At 38.6% G+C, this 22,439-nt stretch overlaps 1 protein-coding gene across 1 annotated transcript in view; it reads right to left on the minus strand.

The window, feature by feature from the left end:
• Trim33 (tripartite motif containing 33) overlaps positions 1 to 22,430 on the minus strand; it is a gene marked incomplete at its 5' end in the record, with an annotated part of 107,049 nt that extends 84,619 nt beyond the window's left edge. Inside the window, one exon of the mRNA XM_010631302.3 lies at positions 22,235 to 22,430. Coding sequence (XP_010629604.1) covers positions 22,235 to 22,430 — 196 coding nt within the window. The remainder of the gene's footprint in view (positions 1 to 22,234) is intronic.
• Between the last annotated feature and the right edge of the window lie 9 nt (positions 22,431 to 22,439).

Below are 22,439 nucleotides of genomic sequence, written 5' to 3' on the forward strand. Positions count from 1 at the left end.
AAGAAAAAAAAAAAAAAAAAAAAAAAAAAAAAAAATAGAGAAGCTCAGGAAAATGGTGGAAACCATGAACACCCAGCATAGGAAAGAAATAGAATCCATGAAACAGATTCAAACAAATATCCAGGAAATTAAAAACTCCGCTGAAAGTATATGCAGCAGAAGGAGCCAATGTGAGGACAGAATATCACATACAGAAGCCAGGATTACAGTTACAGATCATGAAAAGAGAGATTTCTTAAAAATAGCAAGGGACCATGAGAAATCAATCCAGCAGCTGCTAGATAGATGATGCAAAGAAAAATAATATAAGATTGATGGGAGTCAATGAAAAATGCAGGAGATAGTGCAAATGACCCTCACCCCCTGCCCTGCCAAAAAAAACCACACACCTGTTCTCAGAATGGCAGAAAACTTTCCAAACAGGAAAACAGAATTTGACACACAGATAAGTGAGACATATAGGACTCCAATTAGCTATGATCAAAAAACTAAATAAATAAATATTCCCCAAGGCATGTTAATAGTCAAGATTCCAGAAATTCAATACAAGGACAGAATATTGAAAGCTGTTAGAGAAAAACAAACAAATCACCTATAAAGGAAAGCCCATCAGAATCACAACACACTTCTCAAAACAAACTGTTAAATCCAGGAGACCTCGGAGTGAAAGCCCTAAAGGAAAATAAACACCAACCTAGACATGTACTCAATGTACTCGGCAAAACTATCCTTCAAAACTGATGGAGAGCTGGGTGTGGTGGCACACACCTGTAATCCCAGCACTTGGGAGGCTGAGGCAGATGGAGAAATAAAATAATCCCATAACAAAGAACACCTCAGGAAATTCATGACCACCAAACCAGCACTCCAAAGTGTTCTGCAGTATATTCCAGCAAAAATAAGGATTACACACCTCAATGAACCCCAACAGACAAGGCAATAAATTAAATAAAAAAGCAAAGAATGAAGCCAAGAACAGGAAATAGCATGACAAAGATAAGACAATACATATCAGTTACAACCATCAATGCTAATGGTCTCAATTCACCAAGTAAAAGAAACAACCTGGCAGAATGGATCAAGAAGCAAGATCCAACAATATGCTGCATACAGGAAACACATTTAATTCAAAAACAAATGCACAGACTGAAAGTGAAGTGTTGAAAACAATATTGCATGCAACAGAAACTTGGAAAAAAGCAAGGGTAGCTATTCTGTTTGTAGACAAAGTAGATTTCAAGTCAAGACTGATTAAGAGAGACAAACTAAGTCACTACATCCTCGTAAAGGGAACAATCCAAGAGGCAGATATGGCAATCATAAATATATATGCACCAAATAACAGCACTCCTAACTATATGAAACAAGTATTAACAAACATGAAAAATCACATAAGCACTAATAGAGTTGTAATGGGGGACACTTCAATATCACACTGTCATAAATAGATCAACTAGACAAAAAAATCAACAATGAAATATTAGAACCAAACTTTGGAACAAATGGACTTAGTAGATGTCTGAAGAGTGTTCCACTACAGAACAACAGAATACACATTCTTCTCAGCTGCACATGGGACTTTCTTCAAAACAGACCATATACTAGCTCATACAACATGAAGTAAATGCAAAGGAACTGAAATTATCCCACATACATTATTAGATCATAGTGCAATGAAATTGGAAATCAACAGGAAAAGAAACCATAAGAACTTCATAAACATATGGAAAGTAACACCCTCCTGAACAACCAATGGGTCACAGATGAAATTACAGAAGAAATCAGACAATTTCTAAAATTAATGATAATGACACTTAAAATATACCAGAATTTATGGAACACAATACAAGTAGTGCTACAAGGGAAATTTACAACAGTGAATTCCAATATGAGGAAAACAAAAAGCCGACTCAAATAATCTGATGTTGAACCTCAATCTTCTAGAAAAAGAAGAGCAAGTCAAGCCCAAAGTTCATACAAGGGAGGAAATTATAAAAAATCAGAGCAGAAAATAATGCAATGGAGACTAAATATACAATACAAAGAATCAATGAATCAGAGTTGGTTCTTGGAAAAATTAAATAAAATTGACAAACCTTAGCCAACCTTATTAAAAAAAAAAAAAGTAAAGACAAGACTCAACTCCACGCAATTAGAAATGAAAAGGGTGAAATCACAACAAACCCTTCAGAAACCTAGAAGATCAGGGCCAGGGATTTGGCTCAGTGGTTCTGCCATCTGCCTCGCAAGTACAAGGGCTCGAGTTCGATCCCCAGTGCCCCAAGTTCGATTCCCAGTGCCCCACCCCCCAAAAGAAAAAAGAAATCTAGAAGATCATCAATACCTACTTCAGGAAGCTGTATTCTAATAAGATGGAAAATACAGAAAAATGGACAGATTCCTAGATGCATATGAATTAACCAAAACTGAATCAGGAAGACTTAGAAACTCTAAACAAACCAATATTAGACAATGAAATTGATTATGTGATTAAAAGCCTACCAACAAAGAAAAGTCCTGGCCTTGATAGATTTACTGCTGAATTCAACAAGAAATTTAGAGAAGACCTAATGCTGCTACTCCTAAAACTCTTTAATGAAACTGAAAGAGAAGCAATATTCCCAAATTCTTGGAACCAAATATTACTGATTCCAAAACAGAGAAGGATCCAACCAAAAAGGAGAATTACAGGCCAATCTCCCTAATGAACACAGATGCAAGAAGCCTCAGTAACACACTGGCAAACAGAACTCAGCAAATTATCAAGGTGATACACCATGACCAAGTTGGATTTATCCCAGGGATACAAGGATGGTTCAACATACGTAAATCAATAAATGTAATACACTATATTAACAGAGCCAAGGACAAAAACCACATGATCCTCTCAATAGATGCAGAAAAAGCATTTGACATGTCATTCATGATAAAGATGCTACAGAAAATTGGAATAGATGGTCTTTATCTCAATCTGATAAAGCCATCTATGGCAAACCAACAGCCAACATCATACTAAATGGACAAAAATTGAAAGCTTTCACTCTAAAGTCAGGAACAAGACAAGGACATCCACCATCACCATTCTTATTCAATATAGTTATGGAAACAGTAGCCACAGCAATTAAACAACAGAAAGAAATAAAAATAAGAATAGAAAAAAAGTTAAAGTAAATATATGAAAAAATGTTTCACATCACTGTTCATTCAAGAGATGCAGATGAAAACAACTCTGAGATTCCACCTCATCCCACAAAGAATGGCTGCTATCAAGAAATCAAACAATAACAAATGTTGGTGGGGTTGTGGGGAGAAAGGAACCCTTCTCCACTGTTGGTGGGAGTGCAGACTGATGCAACCACTATGGAAATCAATATGGAGATACCTCAAAGAGCTGGGACTAGAGGTTCCATTTGACCCAGCCATCCCTCTGCTGGGTATCTTTGAATTAAAAGAATCATATCACAGTGATATATGCACACCTATGTTTATAGCAGCACAGTTTGTAATAGCTAATACTTGGAAACAGCCCATTTGCCCATCAGTTGGAAACTGCATAAAGAAGATGTGGTTTTTCCATAAAATGGAATACTACTCAGCCATAAAGAATGAGAAATTAAGAGTCATTCACAGGAAAATAGATATATATTGAGGATATACTCCTAGATGAAATAAATAAGTCTCACATGTGTAAATACCAAATAGTTTCTCTGGTATGAAAAACTATAATAGTACATAAGATCCTAATGAGATAACTGACAATGTGAAATAGGAAGAAAAGGGCTAAAGGTGTAGGGGAAGTGGGAAGGGTAGGGGAAAGGTAATGAGGGAAAATTAAAAAATATGAGAAAATGGAAATAGTGTTTGTAAATGGGGAGGGAAGGAGGGGGTGAAGGGAGGGCAGAGACAAGGGGGAAAAATGAGAACCAAGACCTGTCAGGTAAAGGTACAAGATCCCAATAATGAATGTAACTGTACTGTATACCTAAAATGTACCAATAAACTCAATGAGGAAAAATAAATTATGTAGCATAAAAAAAAGAAAAGAAGTTAAATTATCAGTATTTACAGATGACATGATAGTCTACAATAAGACGCCAAAAACTCCACCAAGACTTTTATGTTTGATAATCAAATTCAGCGGCATAGCTGGATACAAAGTCATCACTCAAAAATCAATAGCCTTCTTGTACATGAATAAAACTGAGAGAGAGAAATTAGAGAAACAATCCCTTTAACAATAGCATCCCGCAAAAATGAAATACCTAGGAAATAAACTAACAAAGGAAGTAAAAGACATTCTATAGCAAAAACTGCCACACTCTGAAAAAGGAGATCAGAAAGTGGAAAGATATCCCTTGTTCTTTGGTAGGAAGAACCAATACAGTGAAAACAGCCATACTTACAAAGTTGTTATACAGATTTAATGTAATCTCAATAAAAAAATCCCAACAGTATATCTCACAGAATTAGAAAAGAAAAATCTTAAAAAATTCACTTGGAACCAAAAGAGACCTAGAATAGCAAAATTAATTCTGGGCAACAATGGCAAAGCAGTGGGTATATAGACACAATCCCTGAGTTGAAATTATACTACAAAGCTGCTGTGACAAAAACAGCATGGCACTGGCAAAAGAACAGACCTGAGGATTGATGGAACATACTAGAAGATGCAGAAACAACTCCAAATACACTCAGCCACCTTATCTTTGAAAAAGGAGCCAAACACCTTCACTGGAAGAAAGATAGCCTAATAAATAGTGCTGGAAAAACTGCCTTTCCATATGCCCAAGATTGACACTAGACCCATATCTTTCACCATGCACTAAACTAAAATTGAAATGTATCAAATGACTAAATATTAAAACAGAAACACTAAATATGATGGAAAAAAGAATATGTAGAACACTTGAAAACATATGTAGAACTCACAGGAGTACACAAAGACTTCATGAACAAAACCCAGACCACTTAGGAAATACTACAAAGGATCAACAATTAGGACCTCATCTTACTAAAAAGCTGTTGCACAGCAAGAGAAACCACCAACAGAGTGAAGAGACAACCCACAGTGTGGGAAAGAAAAAATTTACCAGCTATTCATCAGATAAAGAACTGTTACCTAGAATGTATTTTTAAAAACTCAAAAAATCAGACTCTCCCCAATTTTACAGACCCAATGCAAAAATGGGCATCTGAAATGGAACAACACTTCTCAGGTGAAGAATTAGAAACGGCAAATAAAAATATGAAAAATGTTCAACATCACTGGTCATCCAAGAGATGCATAATTACAACAACACTGAGATTTTATCTCACTCCAGAAAGAATGGCTGCTATGAAGAAATTAACCAGTAAGAAATTCTGGAGGGGCTGTGGGGAAAAAGGAACCCTTCTCCACTGTTGGTGGGAGTGTAGACTGGTGCAACCACTGTGGAAATCAGTGTGGAGATTCCTCAAAAAACTAAAACTCGACAGGTTCCATCCTGCCAAGCTATACTTCTTCTCAGTGTCTTCCCAAAAGAATTAAAAGCATCATACCACAGCGATATATGCACACCCATGTTTATAGCAACATTTTGTAATAGCTAAATTTTGGAAATAGCCCAAATGCCCATCATCTGACAAGTGGATAAAGTGTGGCTTTTTAATATAAAGGAGTACTATTCTACAATGAAGAAGGATGAGCTTCAGATATTTATAGCTAAATGGATGGACCTTGAGACCATAGTCCTAAGTGAAATAAATCAGGCACACGTTTAATAAAAGCAGTGTCTCTCTCATGTGAGAAACCAAAAGTGGAAATAAAGACTGAAATGTATAATGGATGTTAGGCAATGGGAATAAAGTGTTCAAATGGGAAAAGGAACAGGGAGGAGGGAGGGAGAAAGGAAGGGATAAGAAAAAGGTGAAAATAGAAGGAAAAATTTGTACACAGGGAGGGGAGGGGCTGGGGGAAAGGAATAAAATAAATTGTAATTTTAAAAAGTGAAAACAAGAAAAAATGGAAACAAAGCTTTTGTATAAAGGGAGGGGAGAGGGCTTGAGGGGGGATTGCAATAAAATTAATTTTATTTTTAAAAACTGGTTAGTTTTGTTTTGTTTTTGTTTTTTTCTTTTTTGGTACCAGGGATTGAACTCTGGACCTTGCACTTGTGAAGCAGGTGGCAGCACCAACTGAGCTAAATCCCCAGCCCTGATTAAATTTTTAGTATTTTGTGAAGTTCAATTTTAGGCTGAGCAACCTTCTTCACTGTTCACTATACCCTACACTTGTTACCTGCCTGGTTTATGAAGTCATCCGAGTCCGTGCAACTATTTCCACATGGAAGTGTTACACTTGGGTATGTATGATTTTACCGCGCTACCTCTATGGCCTCATTTGTTTAAAAAAGAAATGAGCCACCCAGTGAAATTAAGAGTTAGAACAGTGGCACACAGCTGTATAGTCCCACTTACTTGAGAAGCTGAGGCAGGTCTGCTTGACCCTAGGACTCCAAGGCCAACCATTAATAGTTCACCAGCACAGATTATTTTGCTTAGCATTCACAAGGCCCAGGGTCTGAGCCCAGAGGATAACTTTGGCCCTTAGGAGTATTTCTATAAGCAAATAAAGACAATATGAAAAAGTGTAACCCTGGAGGTGATGTTCCTTTACAAGGAGGAAATCCAGACAAGTTCAAATAATTCAAATAACTATTCAAATAATTCAGTAACTGTCCACAGCTAATTCTTTTTTACCATTATTAATTCAGATAATCTACCCTGAAAGTATAGTACTGTATACAACATAAAATAAGAAAACAGGGAAAATGGAGCCTGAATTATAGCCAAAAGTCTAAAGGCCAAAATCAATCATATATATGCTCATGAGAAAAGGTGATCATCACCTTCAAACTAACAGGAATAGAAGAAAATTTTAGCCATAACTAATGTCTACTTCTGAGTAGTATTTCAAGAGTGCTTGATTAGTTTATTATTACTGTTCTTCCCTCTCCCTTTACCCTCACCCCAATACCTGAGACTGAACCCAGGGCCTTCACAATGAGGTACAAACATCCCCAGTCTTTTTAATTTTTTTTTTAAATTTTCATATGGTCTCATTAAATCCTTAAACTGCCCAGATTGGACTCAAACTTGTGATCCTTCTGCCTCAGCCTCCCAGAGTGCTCAGATTACAGGTGTGCCCCTATGCCCAGACTATACTTATCCCTTTTATGTCTCACAATTCTTGAAATGATGCTCAACACACTGATGAAAATGTAATAAAAAGAAGAGCTGAAATGCAGAGTAATATGGTAAGATAATTCTAAATACCCTACCCTCATATATGCTCTACTGCACATGAAAAACTGATGATTATCTTTTCAATGGCACTTTTCCCCTTTTGGTATAAGTACTTATACATGAGATTTAGACTTTAAGCAATTTCCATGGGTGGGAAAAGAAATTAGTTACATAAAATTTGGATATTAGCATTCTATTAGTTACATAAAATTTGGATATTAGCATTCTATTAATAAATTACAAATGAGTAATAGGCCAGAAAATAGCATTTTACTTAAATGAGGAGAACTTAAAAGATATTTGCTTTTTGTGTGGTTTGTTGTTTTCTGAGATGGAAGTCTTGCTATACTGCCCAGGCTGGTCTAGAACTCATGAATTCAATGTTCTTTATCCGTAGGGCTCCTGAATAGCTAGACTACAGGTAATGCCACCACACATGACTCTGAAGATTTAATTAACTCACTGCAGGTAGAGAATTTTCCTTGCTTGGCTAAGGAATGAGCCACTCAGAAATTTACTTGGATTGTATCCTCACTTGTCATCATTTTAAAAAAATTATATGGTAACATATTCCACTCTGACTTTTCCTTTCCAGTGAACTGGGAACACGATCAGTGCTTAGTCTGGTAATGTCAACACAGGTTTACTCTTTGACACAGCTATAGCGTAAGTACATAATAAACACTATTCTTGGCACTTGAAGTAATATAGTTTTCAGTGTCTTAACAGCACAGTATTTGACATCCACTTTTCCCTCTTCTTTGAAATAACAGGTATACCCTGGTAAAATGTATTTTAAATGTGCTACAAGGCAAGTGCAAAGCCCTGACTTCAATACCCAGCAATGAAGGAGGGTGGGGGGAGTTGGCCCAAAAGTGTAAAATGGTGGGAATAAAAGAATATTTAGGGTCAGACAGGGTGGTGCACACCTGTAATCTGAGCACTCTGGGCAGTTCAAACAGGAGGATGACAAGTTCAAGCACAGCCAGGCAAGTTAGCAACTTAGTGAGGCACTACTGAAAAATAAAAAAAATAAATAAAAAAAAACAAGGGCTAGGGAGGTAGCTTAATGTGAAGGCCTTGAGGTCAAATCCCAGTAATGAAAAAAAATATTTATTAGTATTCCCAGAGAAAGAAAGTATTAAATCCACAGAAAATGGAATCTTATGAAAACCCAATCTAAGCAAGGAAGTTCTTAGAAATATACAATGTAAATGATGAAATAAATTCAACAAAAAGATTAAGAATGAAATCAAGGTCATCTTTCAGAATGTCAGCTGAAAAAGAAAACAAAAAGGAAAACCAAAAGATAGGAAAATATAAACTCAGGAAAACTCAACGTCCAAGTTTTAATAGTTTCAAAACAGGGAGGTGACTAAAGAAAAAATACAGGAACTTAAAAATTAGTGTATTTACTGTGTACAAAGATTATATAACAAAATGAATTTTTAGAATAAAATGAAAGAAAAAAATTAACATTCAAGATAAAGAGAAAAAGATCTTGAAAGTTTCCTCCAGGAAGAAGTAAATAAAAACACCCAACCAGCATTATACAAAGGACTAAAGTAACACTATTGACAGTGTCAGTAATGCTGACTGTTTTAAGACACTGGTAGAGATGTCTTCAAAGTTCTGAGAAAACAAAAGCTTTAACCTAGAATATTATATCCCGTCAAGCTATCATTTAAAAATAAAGAAACTTCAAAAATTACAAAGTGTAGCCAAGGATTTGGCTCAGTGGTTCTAACCCCTGCCTTGCAGTCCCAAGGGCCTGATTTCGATCCCCAGTACTAAAGAAAAAAAAAAAAAAAAAAAAAAAAAAAAAAAAAAAAAACCCAAAGTTCAGAAATTCTACTCAGTAACTTCTTTAGGACATAAACACAAGAGTAAAGAAAAAGGAAATGAGAGCATAGAGCCTGTACAGTACAAAGTAATCATAATCACGATCCTCTTCATAACAATGACTTGAAATACCCTCATTAGAAGATGCAGAAACAACTTATTAAAAAAATAAACAACCTTAGCCAAGCCAGGAATGGTAGTACACACCTAAAACCTCGGCATTCTGGAAGGTTAAGGCAGGAGGATCAAAATTTAAGCCCAACATGGAAAACTTGGTGCGACTATGTCAAAATAAAAATAAAAGGCAAAGGATGTAGCTCAGTGCGAAGGCTCTGGGCTCAATCCTGGTGGTGGCGGTGATATTATGAAAAACATCTCAGCAAAACATGGTGGTTCACACCTGTAATCCCAACAACTTGGAAGATAAGCAGGAAGATCACAAGTTCTGAGCAATTTAATAAGACTCTCCCTATCTCAAAATAAAAATAAAGTGAGGCATGACACATACCTGTAAGCTCAGCATTCTGGGAGGCTGAGGCAGGAAGATTACAAATTCAAGCCCAGCCTTGGCAACTTAGCAAGACCTTGTCAATGAATAAGTAAATGAATAAGTAAAATGAATGAATGAAGGGCAGGGGTTGTAGCTCAGCACAAAGACCCTGTATTCAATTCCCAGGACTGAAAATTAAATATTAATTAAAACTTTAAACAAAATAAAAGGCGGACTGGGGATTTAGTTCAGTGGTTCCACCACCTGCCTTGCAAGCACAAGAACCCAAGTTCGATCCCCAGTATCCCCCAAAAATAAATAAATAAATAAAAGGCTAGAGATATAGTTCAGTGCTATAGTGCTTGCATGCATGAAGCCCTGGATTCAATCACTGTATAAAATAAATAAGCCTCAACAGCTGTGCATGGTAACACACACCTGTAATCCCAGCACTTGGGAGGCTGAGGGAGGAGGATCACAAGTTCAAGGCCAGCCTGGGCTACAGAGTGAGTTCAAGGCCAGCCTGAACTACACAGTGAGACCTTGTCTCAAACAAACAAACAAACAAACAAACAAAAACCTCACCAATAGCATAGAAATGAAGACACATGTCTTGTCACTGCTTCAATTTAGGACATAATTTTTTTCTCAGAAATCCTAAATACAGTCCAGCCTACAAAGTTAACTCAACTAAATTAACATCTACCAGTTCTAAGAAATATCAAGCCAAAAATTAGCTTCAGTAATTTCTGTGTTGTTGGTACTTGACAAAAGCAAACAGAGTAAGGACATGGCGGATGCCTGTGATCCCACTATCTGGGAGTATGAGGCAGGTCGATCCTAGCAAGTTCAAAGCTAGCCTGAACTACAGTGAAATCCTGTCTCAAAACAATGCAAACAAACTTTGGCGGTGTATCCTCTCAGTAAGGCCTACCAGTATTCATAAAGATTTGGCCCATGGGCCAGGGATTTAGCTCAGTGTTTGCACCACCTGTCTTGCAAGTGCAAGATCCTGAGTTTGACCCCTAGTACCCCCCCCAAAAAAAAAGAAAAAGAAAGATTTTGCCCTAATGAATATTCACTACCCAAAACTACAGAACACCTCAGAATATCTACTGTAAACATGCAAGTAGCAGTAAAGCACATGCATGTAGGTACATGCAAGAAGTAGTAAAATAAGACCGAGAACATCAGATAATGGAATTACAAATACAAATATGAAATCACTATGCTTGAGACATTTAAAAATAAAATGGGAAGAGAAAAATAAAGCAAAAACAGGAAAATATAATTTGAGAAAACATTAATATCAAAAGAAAAAACAGGCATCGTGGCACACACTGTAATCCCAGCATTTGTAAGGCTGAGGCAGGAGGATCACCATGATTTTGAGGCAAGTCTGAACTACACAGTGAGACCCTATCTCAAAAAACAAAAAAGGCCAGGGCTTTAGCTCAGTGGCACCACACCTGCCTTGCAAGTGCAAGGTCCTGAATTCGATCCCCTAACCAGCACACCCCCACACACACACACAAAAGAAAAATACATTAATATATGTAAGATTTTTATAAAAAATTATCCAAAAACATATGACTTAAGCAGATACAAAGGCTCACCACATTTGTGAGCTGGCAGATACCATACTGTAAAGAAATTTTCTTAAAAAGTAGTCTATATATTCATATATTCCAACCAAAACACTAACAAGTTTGGGGAGATTTTTTGAAATTTGTTTGTTTTTACAGCACTGTTGACTGAACCCAGAGGCATTGTTCCAATGAGCTACATTACCAGTCCTTTTATTTTTTGAAACAGGGGCTTAGGTTGGCCTTTAATTTTTGTTTGTTTTTATATGTGCGTTTTTTTGTTTTGTTTTGTTTTGTTTTGTTTTGTTTTGTTTTGTTTCTTATAGCATCTCAGTATGTAACCCAGGCTGGTCTGGAACTCACAGCAATCCTACTGCCTCAGCCTCCAGATTGCATGGATAATAGGCATGAACCACCACATCGTCCTTGCCTTTAACTTTTTTTTTTTTTTTTTGGTGATACAGAGGATCAAACTTCCGACCTTGCACTTGCGAAGCAGGCAGTAGAATCACTGAGCTAAATCCCCAGCCCTTTGCCTTTAACTTTTTATCTTCCTGTTTCACCCTTCCAAGTAGCAGGAATTACACGTCTGACTAACAACTTTTTAAAAATCAACTTTCACAAAACAATTATATAAAGTATAAGATTGCAAAAAGTCAAGACCATTCATCATTATCTTAAAGGAGTATAAGGTATGTGTGGAGGACAGTGAAATTATCTTAATGAATACCAAAGCTTACTGCTTATCATAAGCTTTGAAACGGCAAACAAAGGGAAAACTGATTACATAAAAATGTTTAAACACATGAAAACACTGCTCTCTATAAAGTAAGAGTCAAGTGTATCAGTTATCTATTACTGTGCAACAAAGTACTCCACAGTTTAGCGACTTACAGCAAAAACTTTTCTAAAAGCTTCCTTGACACAAGAATTTGGGAGGGTCTAGGCAGCAGTTCTGGCTCAGTGCCTCTAATGAGGTTGCAGTCAGGCATCAGCTGGAATCCACCTCCAAAGTCAGGCCAGATGTTGGCAGAAAACGGCAGTGCTTCTCCACAGGGGCCCCTAAAAAGTGCGGCTGGAGTATCCTCACAAAATGGCAGCTATTTCTGCCAACAACCAAAAAGCAAGGAAAAAGTTGTGTGCCTTTACTGACGTAGCCTCAAAAGTCACTGTTAATTCTGTCGTACTCTTTGGTCATAGCCCAGCCCTGAGAAACTGTGGACAGAAGTCATAGAAATGTGGGGATACCAGGAGAAAAGGAACAAGGGGACATCTTGGAGACGGGTGACCATACCAAACTATAAGGTCAGAATAAACTATAAGGTCAGAATAAATCTTCAACTGACATGACCAACAAAAGAGGAATATACAGAATCTGTAAAGAATTCTTATTAAAAAACAAAATGCAAGCAAGCTAAAGAAAAATAGAAAACACGTGACAAGTAATTCACACAAGGAATGTAAATCACATAATCACATATAATAAGCATTCAAAGAGTATTGCTGGAAGCCAGAATTGTGATCAAAATTAGAGTGCAGCTCCAGCAACTTAGAACTTAGCAAGACCCTGTCTCAAAATAAAAATGGGCTGCAAACAGCTCAGAGTGAAGACCCTGGGTTTCATCCTAAGACTCACAAACACAGCTCAGTAGTACAGTGCTTGCCTAACAAGCATGGGGACCTGAGTTTGATGACAACCACAGTCCCCCAAAAGGACTGCTCACTAGTATAATGCATGTTATTTACATTACTGGGGCATTGCCTTTAAATGTTTTTCTAAAACTGATACATTTGCACTCATTCATTTGGTTCTTTTTCTTACCTCTCTTTGGTTCCAATGACAAGGAACAGAGGAGGAATTTGTAGCCCCAGAAGAGACAGAAGTTAATTTATCCATCACTATGAGTCTAATCTCTGAACTTGGCCTCAGCAGTAACAAAACTGTTATAAATGTGAAGAAATAATCAGATCTATAGTAAACTATAAAAGCCCAACTTCATGAAGTTACTAAGATTCTTCATTTTTACATTCTTTTGGTTTTTTTGGCTGGGTTCGGTTTAGTTTTTGAGACAGGGTCTTGCTATGTAGTCCAGGCTGGTCTTGGACTCACTACGGAGCCCAGACTGGACTTGAACTTACTATGGAGCCCAGACTGGACTTGAACTTACGGCAATCCTCCTGTCTCAGCCACCCAAGTGCTGGGATTTCAGGTGTGCACCACCACACCCAGCTCCATTTTTACCTTCTATTGGAGGCAGGCTCTCTAGAAATTATGATGGAGTGCCAGGATTTAGCTCAGAGGTAAATCGCCTGTCTGGCAAGCTTGAGGTCCTGAGTTCAATCTGGAGGGGAGGGGAGGGGAGGAAACTGTGATGGGTACCCCAAATTAAAGACCATAAATATATAAATCTATTATCTCCTACTATTATATAGTAACATGCTTACCACCAGATCAATGACACTATCATTTTCTTGTTGCCATTTAAGGGAGGTCTCAGAATCTTATACTTTTTTAATTCATTTATTTTTTTGTTTTGTTTTGTTTTGGGGACTGTGGATCAAACTTGGGTCCTTGCGCTTGCGAGGCAGATGGCAGAACCACTGAGTTAAATCCCCAGCCCAGAATCTTATACTCTTAATTACTGAAGAATTCTCAAAAGGGCTATTCCTTACCTGGGTTACAGCCATCAACATATACAGTACTGGAAATTAAAACAAAGTAATATTTTATTAACTCATTTAAAAATAAGTTCTTTATATGTCTAATAGCCATATTTTCCAAAACAAAAAATATATAGGCTAGTGATGTAGCTCAGTGTCAGAGTACAAGCTTAGCATTCACAAAGCACTGTATTCAATCCCCAGCACCACAAATATCAATATACAGTTAAGAATGGCATCATTTACATTCTTTCAATCTTTTTAATATCCAACTTAACAGAAGATGGTAAGATATACTCTTACACATTTTTTTTTGTTTGTTTTCTTTGCAGTTCAGGCTGGCCTTGAACTGTACTACGGAGCCCAGGCTGGCCTCAAACTCATGGACCCTCCTGCCTCTGCATCCCAAGGGCTGGGATTACAGGTGTGTGCCACCATGCCCAACTGTTTTGTTTTCACGTTGCTTAAAACAGGATCTCACTAAATTGTCTAAGCTGGCCTCAAACTCATGGGTTCTAAATGGGAAGGAGAGAAGGAGGTGAAGGGAGGGCAGGGACAAGGGGAAAAAATGAGAGTAAGACCTGTCATGTAAAGGTACAGGATCCCAATAATGAATGTAACTGTATTGTAAACCTAGAATGTACCAATAAACTCAATAAAAAGAAAAAAAAAACTCATGGGTTCAATAGAATCTCCTGCCTCAGTCTCCCAAATAGCTGGGACTACAAGTGTGCACCACCAAGCCTAAATCATTTGATGTGTTTTGATGTTTTTCTCTAAAGAACATAAAGAAAACCTGGCCTCACACATGGCCAGATTAAAACTTAAAAAATACATTTAATAGCCTTTCCAAATATGTGACTGTGTTGTCATCAGAGAACTGATTTACTCTTTGATATAACACAAAAACTTAAAAAGTATATTTTGCCACATTTTTATAAGCGCATCTTGGTTATAGATAGTTAGGTTTAATTCTAGCAGATATGTATGTGCACATTTTCCCCTGATCCATCCCTCCTCCCTAGTTTCATGTTTGGGGGAGGGGCAAAAAATGTACTTCTTAAATATCAGTTTAAATGTAGAATCTGGGTGAACTTTTACTATTCTCCTACATTAAAATCTATGTATTGGTCGATCTTGCACTTTGAATCTTTTTCAATGCATAATTTTGTAACATTACACACTGGTTTCACTGGTTCAGTAAATCGCACAGATCTTCCAAATGCTGATCTGTATTTCATAACACAATATCCCAAAAAACCCTCCAAAACAAAAACACATTAATATCACTTTCAATCTCACCAGAATTTACCGAGAAACTACCTAGAACATAGCAGCAGATACAAATCTTCCAAAATTCTAATTTTCATTTAAAAGCTCAGTTTTTATAATTGGCAATATATAATGTCAGTCATTTCCTGGAAGTAACAAGCTCAATATATTCATTTTTGAAAAAATGGCTGCCAAATACCCAGGACTAAAAACCACAGTCTGGCAGTCATGCTTTCAAGTAAAAGTTATTTAAATGAAAGGGGAAAAAAGCGGCTAATTCAACTTGAACTCTGTAAGTGACTATGAAGATACAATGACTTTTAGTATGGCTGGAAGCCACTGTCTTAATGCATGCTAGCAGTTTTAGCCATTACTGCTTTTTCACCATTAATATAAATGTCAGCTGTTTTAAGCCTGCAAAACCGTGACAGTCTCAGAGACCATCACACCACATTCTGTGGAACCACACTTTAAGAATCACCACTTAGGGCCGGGGATTTAGCTCAGTGGTTCCATCAACTGCCTCGCAAACACAAGGTCCTGTGTTCAATTCCCCAGTACAAAAAAAAAAAAAAAAAAAAAAAAAAGAGGGAATGTGGCAGTGCATGCCTGTAATCCCAGCACTCTGGGGGCCTGAGGCTGAAGGCTGCAAGGTCAAGCCCAATCTAAGCAATTTAGTAATGGGGGGCTGGGGCTGAGAATGTAGCTCAGTGATAGACCCTGGGTTCAATCCCCAGTGTCACTTGGCTGAGGGTGCAGCTCAGCAGCACAGCACCTGCCAGGCAAGGGTGGGAGCTACTTCAAGAGACTGAGGCAGGTTGACTGTTTGAAAAGAGTGTAAGACCAGTCTGGGAAACATATACAAGACACCATTATAAAAAACAGAAATTATCACTGGTCTAGATATTCTCACTTGGGATCCATTGAGAAGAGTATATATGAGGAAATGCTAAACAACTGAGGGCTAGGAATGTAGCTCACTGATGCCGCACCTGCCCAGCAAGTGCAAGGTCCTGATTTTGATCCCCAATACCAAAAAAAAAAAAAAAGTTTCCCTAACTAGAATTTTTATGTAGATACTAGATATTATTAAGACTTCGGATTTAGAAAATTAGTTTACATATTTTTTGGTAGCTGGAGAGGTTTGGAACTCCAATTACTTTAACAGGAGTAAATGTCAGAAGAGTCTAGAAAAAAACAATTTATCCTCCTGCTTCTTCTGTTATGAAATAGAGGTAGTCCCAAGGAAAATGGTAAACTCAAAGATAAAAAATAATAGTACTACAATTAATAGGAGATATTTTGTAATGTTATCTCAACCCTCAAAATAATATTATAAAGTAGGTATAATTATTACTTCCAATCTAGACATTATAAGCAACTTATCCATGGTCATTCAAGTAGTAAATGGTAAAAATCAGAAATGAATTTAGGTACTCTGACTCCTAAATTCCATGTACTTAACCAAACATATTGCCAAAAGTTAAAGTGTTTCAGCATTCACTTTTTTTTTTCTTTTGGGGGGGCACTGCTAGCTGGGGATTGAATCCAAGGCATGCTAAGCAAGTGCTCTACCACTAAACTATGCTCCTAGTCTCCTTTCACACATTTTTAATGACTGGCTGAGGGTAGGATACTGCATTATCATTCAAAAATTCAAGCTTGGGGCTAGGAATACAACTCAGTGGTAGAGCTCTTTTTGCCTGGCACATATGAGGCCCTGAGTTAGATTCCCAGCACTGAGGGAGATCTCAAAATTATTTCAGTCAAATTGGATATCAGAGAAAGTAGGGCCAAAAGATAAACCACACAGAGGCTAGAGCTACCACACAGTGTAGGTACTCCTAGGGCAAGAAAATCTAAGCTCAAACAGAAGACTCTGCAGAGTGGCTCACCAAGTCTATGATAGACAGAAACACTACAAAGAGATGGTCTTCACAACACACCCAGAGGTCTCACCTCCCACTTACCATCTCAGACTTTTCACAATAATTTGAAAAACTCAGAATCATTTTTATGTTGATTCTTCATCACTCTCCACAAACTATATTAAACTTCTTCATACTACACAAGGCCTGCACAGGCGGTCTCAGTCCCTTTCCCAAGAGTTAGAGATTGTTAACAGCAGAAACCAATGCAACTTAATTCTAGCACTCAGAAGGCTGGGGCAGGGTATCTGAGAGTTCAAGGCCAGCCTGGGCTACATAGTGAGTTCAAGTCCAGCCTGAAATATACACATTAAAACCCTGGCTAAAAAAAGAAAAAAAGAAAGCAATGCAACTTTGCAACTTACTCCCAATCCAGTTCTCCAGTCACATATTTCACAGTACTCTCAGATACTCCACTACAAAAAACTCATTTTAAGAGTTAATTTGACAGTTTGTTCAGAAACATCAATTCAAATTTGTAAATTTACTGTAAGTTTACTAATTTATAGTATAACTTTGTATTTACTGATAGCTATTGATTCAATGCCCAAAAGAAAGCACCAATTTAAGAAAAAAAAAATCACAAGAGCACTTTAAAAAGTTCACTGCTGAGATTCAACAAATATTTACTAGTTTATTCTGATTTCTCAAATACTCCAAGAGTAAACAGGTCAGACTTTCTCCTTAAACTATTTAAAGTCAACTTCCTCAAAGTATTGTAGGTACCATCTGAACCAGAACTACATAAGGTACTTATTCAAGGTGCAGACACCTAGATGGACCACAAATCAACTCAATCTAAGGTTTCACAAAGGAACTCCCAAACCAGCATTTCAAGAAACTCTCAGGTGCATGCCTGTAATCCCAGCACTAGGCGGCTTAGGCAGAAGGATCACTTAAGAGTTGAGGACAACCTCAGCTACAAGAGCTCAAGGCCAGCCTGAACTGCATAGTGAGACCCTGTCTCAAAAAAATAATCAAACAAAAAAAGAAACTCTCCAGGTAATCTTCAGCCATTTACTGAACACACATTCTCCAATATTCTAATGAGAAATGAGACAACTAAGGAAACAAAAATAAACATTTTGAAAGCCAGCCATGGTGGCTGTAATCCTAGCACTCTGGAGAAAGGAGGATCAGAGTTAAGGCCAGCCCACAGAAAGAGACCATCTCAAAAAACATGCTTCAGGGCCAGCCTACATAGTGAGACCCTACTTGTCTCAAGAAAACTGAAAAGGTAGGGCTGGGGGTTTAGCTCAGTGGCACCACTGCCTGCTTCACAAGCACAAGGTCCTGAGTTTGATCCCCGGTACATAAGGAAGGAAGGAAGGAAGGAAGGATGGGAGAGAAAACTGAAAAAGTAAATAAATATTTTATATTTCACCTGTGCTGAGTAGATTAAAAAGTTAAGTCAAGGGATCTGGAGAAGTACTTTAAAATCAGCAGGCAAAAAATCCTTTGTGAAAAAAAAAATCCTTTCTGAGGAGATATTTGAAGGGCCCCTTTATTCAACAACAGTGGTTCTCAAAATTTAATGTGCATCACAACCACCTAGAGGACTTGCTAAAGCAGACTGCTGGTCAAAAAGTCTGGAATGGGGCCAAGTATTTGCATTCCTAACAAAGTACTAGATAACAATGATGACAATACTATTATGAGGACCACACTTCTGAGAACCATCAATCTAAAGAGAATAGCAAGAGTCCGTGGGCTAAGTTTATTAAGAGAAGCACAAATTTTCTTTAAAAAAGAAAAGCCAGCTAGGAGAGAAAGGATACTAATACTTTCTTTCAGAATCAACTAAGAAAGATGGTGAATTAGACTACCAGCTATGGTTTGCCAGATCAGAGAAGATAAAAATCACAGTTGTTCAATATCTGCATTTTTGGAGCATTTCAGCTATAAAGCACTCTCACAATCATCACTTAATTTGACTTAATGAGATATAAATGAATGATTTTTAGCTACATTACAAAGAAACTGAAGAAAGCCAAGCATAACTACGTATGTCTAGAACCACAGCACTCTAGGAAGCTGAGGCAGAAGGATGCCAAGTTTGAGCCCAGCCCGGGAAACTTAGTGACTTGACAAGACCCTGTGTCAAAAGAAAAAAGAAAAAATGTCTGGAGATGTGGCTCAGGACAAAGGCCCTGGATTTAATCCTCACTGCCACACACACACACACACACACACAAAATAAAACAAATTAAATGGTAAAACAGTGTCCCCTAAGTCCATTTTGTTCTCCAGCTAAATTCTTGCACACCCCCCACTAGATCTGGGGACTGAACCCAGGGCAGGGACATATGCTAGATAAGTGCTCTACATTAAACTACACCTCTAGCCCTTTTATTTTGAGACAGGTCTCACTAAATATGCCACCTTGCCCAGCTCTCCTGCTCCCATCTTAAAAACAAAGAATATATATAAAACATTTTCTGGACTCCCTACCTAAAAACGTAGTGCTCCAGGGCCAGGGATTTATCTCAGTGGTTGTGGTGCCTGCCTCGCAAGCACAAGGACCCAAGTTCGATCCCCGCACATTAAAAAAAAAGGATTCCGCCCTCAATTTGTTTTAGTGTTTAGAAAGCAATGTTGATTTATTCTATTCTACTTATTTTAGTTCAAAAAGAAAGGAGAGAGAATTTACAAATTATTCTTCTCTCCTACATAAAATGCAGAGAGGCAAATTTTATTGTCTCAACCCCTCAGTCATACCAAACAACATTTGCATCCTGAGTTCCCTCTAAATCTCTTAATCCAGGTTTTCCCAACGCTGAAGCTCCCAGGGTGCTGGGATTACAGGCATGTGCCACCACTCCAGGTGAAATCTTGTTCTTAACATTAGCAGCACATTTCGATAATATTTCAAAATCAAGACCGCCAGAACTGAAACCATTTTACCCACTCTTCACCACACACATGTACTTCGGTACTTCTGTACCTAGGGTGGGGGGTGGCATTGAAGACTCAAAACCCAGGGCCTCGGACATACTAGGCAACCACTCTACCCTGAGCTACCTGCCTTGTGCCAGAACTGTTTATATGCATTAAGAGAACTACCACTTAAATAAGCAAGAAGCCTGGAATTCATCCAACATATGTCTCCCTCGCACGTTTCAGTGCTACCCTCCACCTCTATTCCTTCGGCCACTTACCATCAGTCACTAATAATAAGCTGCCATTTCATTAGTAGCTATCACTACTAGTCACTACCTATCTTCTCACTTCATTCTCTCAATAAATCTATGAAGTATTTTTGTCCATACTTTACAAATATGAAAACTGAGGCTAAGAATAATTAAACTGCCCAAGTTGTAAGCGGGAAGTAGCAAAGGAGACAGTCAAACCCAGTGTTTCACAAAGCCCCTACCATCTCCCATACTGTAATGAACATGTAAGCAGCAAGTGGAAATTCCCCACGCTGCAGGTAGCAGGCAAGATAAGAAGCACAGCTCGAGTGCTGGCAACCTAGTTTGAAGTGTTTGAAGTGATTAGGTTTGAAGTGATGTCATAAGAAGTGTGTTAAGAGTGTGACAAGCGAGAGTGAAGTCATTGCAACCTGCTTGGAGTGATAGCAATGTGTGAAATGTGTGATAAATGCCAAAGAAGAGTATAAAAGACCACGACTAGAGCCCACCAGCAGCTCTCTCATTCGAGATGGCTCGAAGCTAGACCAGACCCTGTCGAGACCCGAGACCGAAACCGAAACCGCAGCACATCGGTCATCGAATGTCGCGGACCGGCCCTGCTGACGAGAACCCGGGGACCACGGACCACAGACCACACGTTCAGGTCGTATGGACTCTATAAGCTATGAATGAACTGGCTGACTTGCTGAAAGTGCTATGGGTTGGCATTATTCTTACATATTATTACTTATATTATTATTTGCTTTTGTTTGGTCGTGTTTCTGTGTGACTGATGGTGAACGCAATAATAAAAAGGTTCTAGCATCCGAAATACCTCTCGCAGTCGTTGCTGAATGGGATCCAGAGAATGTTCGCATCTCTGACGCTCGCGACACATACTGAAAGAGTGCCTTCTGTAACACCTGCTACAGGTCCTTTACTACCCGTTCCAAATGATCATTTCTCACCTAGATTACCGCCAAGATTCTCCTAACTGGTCTCCCCGGCCTTCCTTCATTCCTCAAGTGCTTCAAATGATCTTTCTGGATCACAAATCTGATCCTTTTATCCTCCTTATATAAAAGCCCTTCCTTTCGAGACCAGCCTGGGCTACATAGTGAGTTCCAGGTCAGTCTCAACTACATAGTGAGACCCTGTCTCAAAAAAAAACCAAAGAAAGAAAGAAAGAAAAAGAAAGCAAGCAAAGCCAGCCAGCCAGCCAGCCAGCCAGCCAGCCCGCCCGCCCCTCCAGATGGCCCACTAGTACACAGATTACACTCCACAAAATAAATCCCAATCTACAATCCCTTCCCTACAGTTCCAAAACTCAAAAGCTTTGAAATTTTACTTCACTATGCAACCTGAGCTGCAAGAGATAATTAATCATCTATTATCTATTGTGATATTCATGTGTTTTGGTGCAGAATTAAAGTGTTTGGTGAGATGTAAATCCAGACCCCACTGAAGTACTATGAAAGAGACCTTACTAGGAAAAATAAAACTTCAAGGAACTGTATTCTGAAATCCAGAACACCTAAACCCAAAGGTTTCAGAGAAGGGATTGTGGTCCTTTACCCATCAATCCAATTTAACTTCCACCAATCACTTCACGAATCCTCTAGTGGTAAAGATGCCCCGCGCCCTGAATGCCCTCCAAACCAGAACTCACCCTTCAAAAAACTGTTCGAGGACTTCCCTTACCGTGAAGTTTCCTTGATCTTCCCACCACTGTACCACAACCACGGTATTGAGTACCCACCTCTCTAGATGCGTTAGACCGTGAATGAGATTCGTTACAGAGCTCCGCATTGTACTGCCCGGAACACTACGGGCTCGTTAACGTCCAACAAACCAAATACACGCCCTAACTTCCATTTCCCTTCAAAGTTCATTTCTCCCTCATCCTCAAACCTTACGATTTTCCTTAAGCAGACAGGTCCCTCACGGCTATTATCACTTCCCCAGTTCCTCTTTCCCAAATATCATCTTAAAATTAACAGTCGCCTTTTGGCCCCAAGCTCGCCAATGCTTTTCATCTACCTCCATTTAATCCACAGTCCCTTCTTGCAGCCGAGAACAGGCCAATTCCGCTGCCTCCAGAGCCCGTATCTCTCACTCTCTCCACAAGCCCTGTCCCGGCCGGGCCCTCCACCCCGTACTTCTCCAAACCCGGCTCCGGGGCCCCAGTCCTCCCTCGGCCCGGGTCCCGGCTCCAGAACCGGCTCTGGGCCGGCCCCGCACGCAC

The sequence above is a fragment of the Fukomys damarensis genome, unplaced genomic scaffold (genome assembly GCF_012274545.1).
Source record: "Fukomys damarensis isolate Sample0158 unplaced genomic scaffold, DMR_v1.0_HiC HiC_scaffold_33, whole genome shotgun sequence".
NCBI lineage: Eukaryota > Metazoa > Chordata > Mammalia > Rodentia > Bathyergidae > Fukomys > Fukomys damarensis.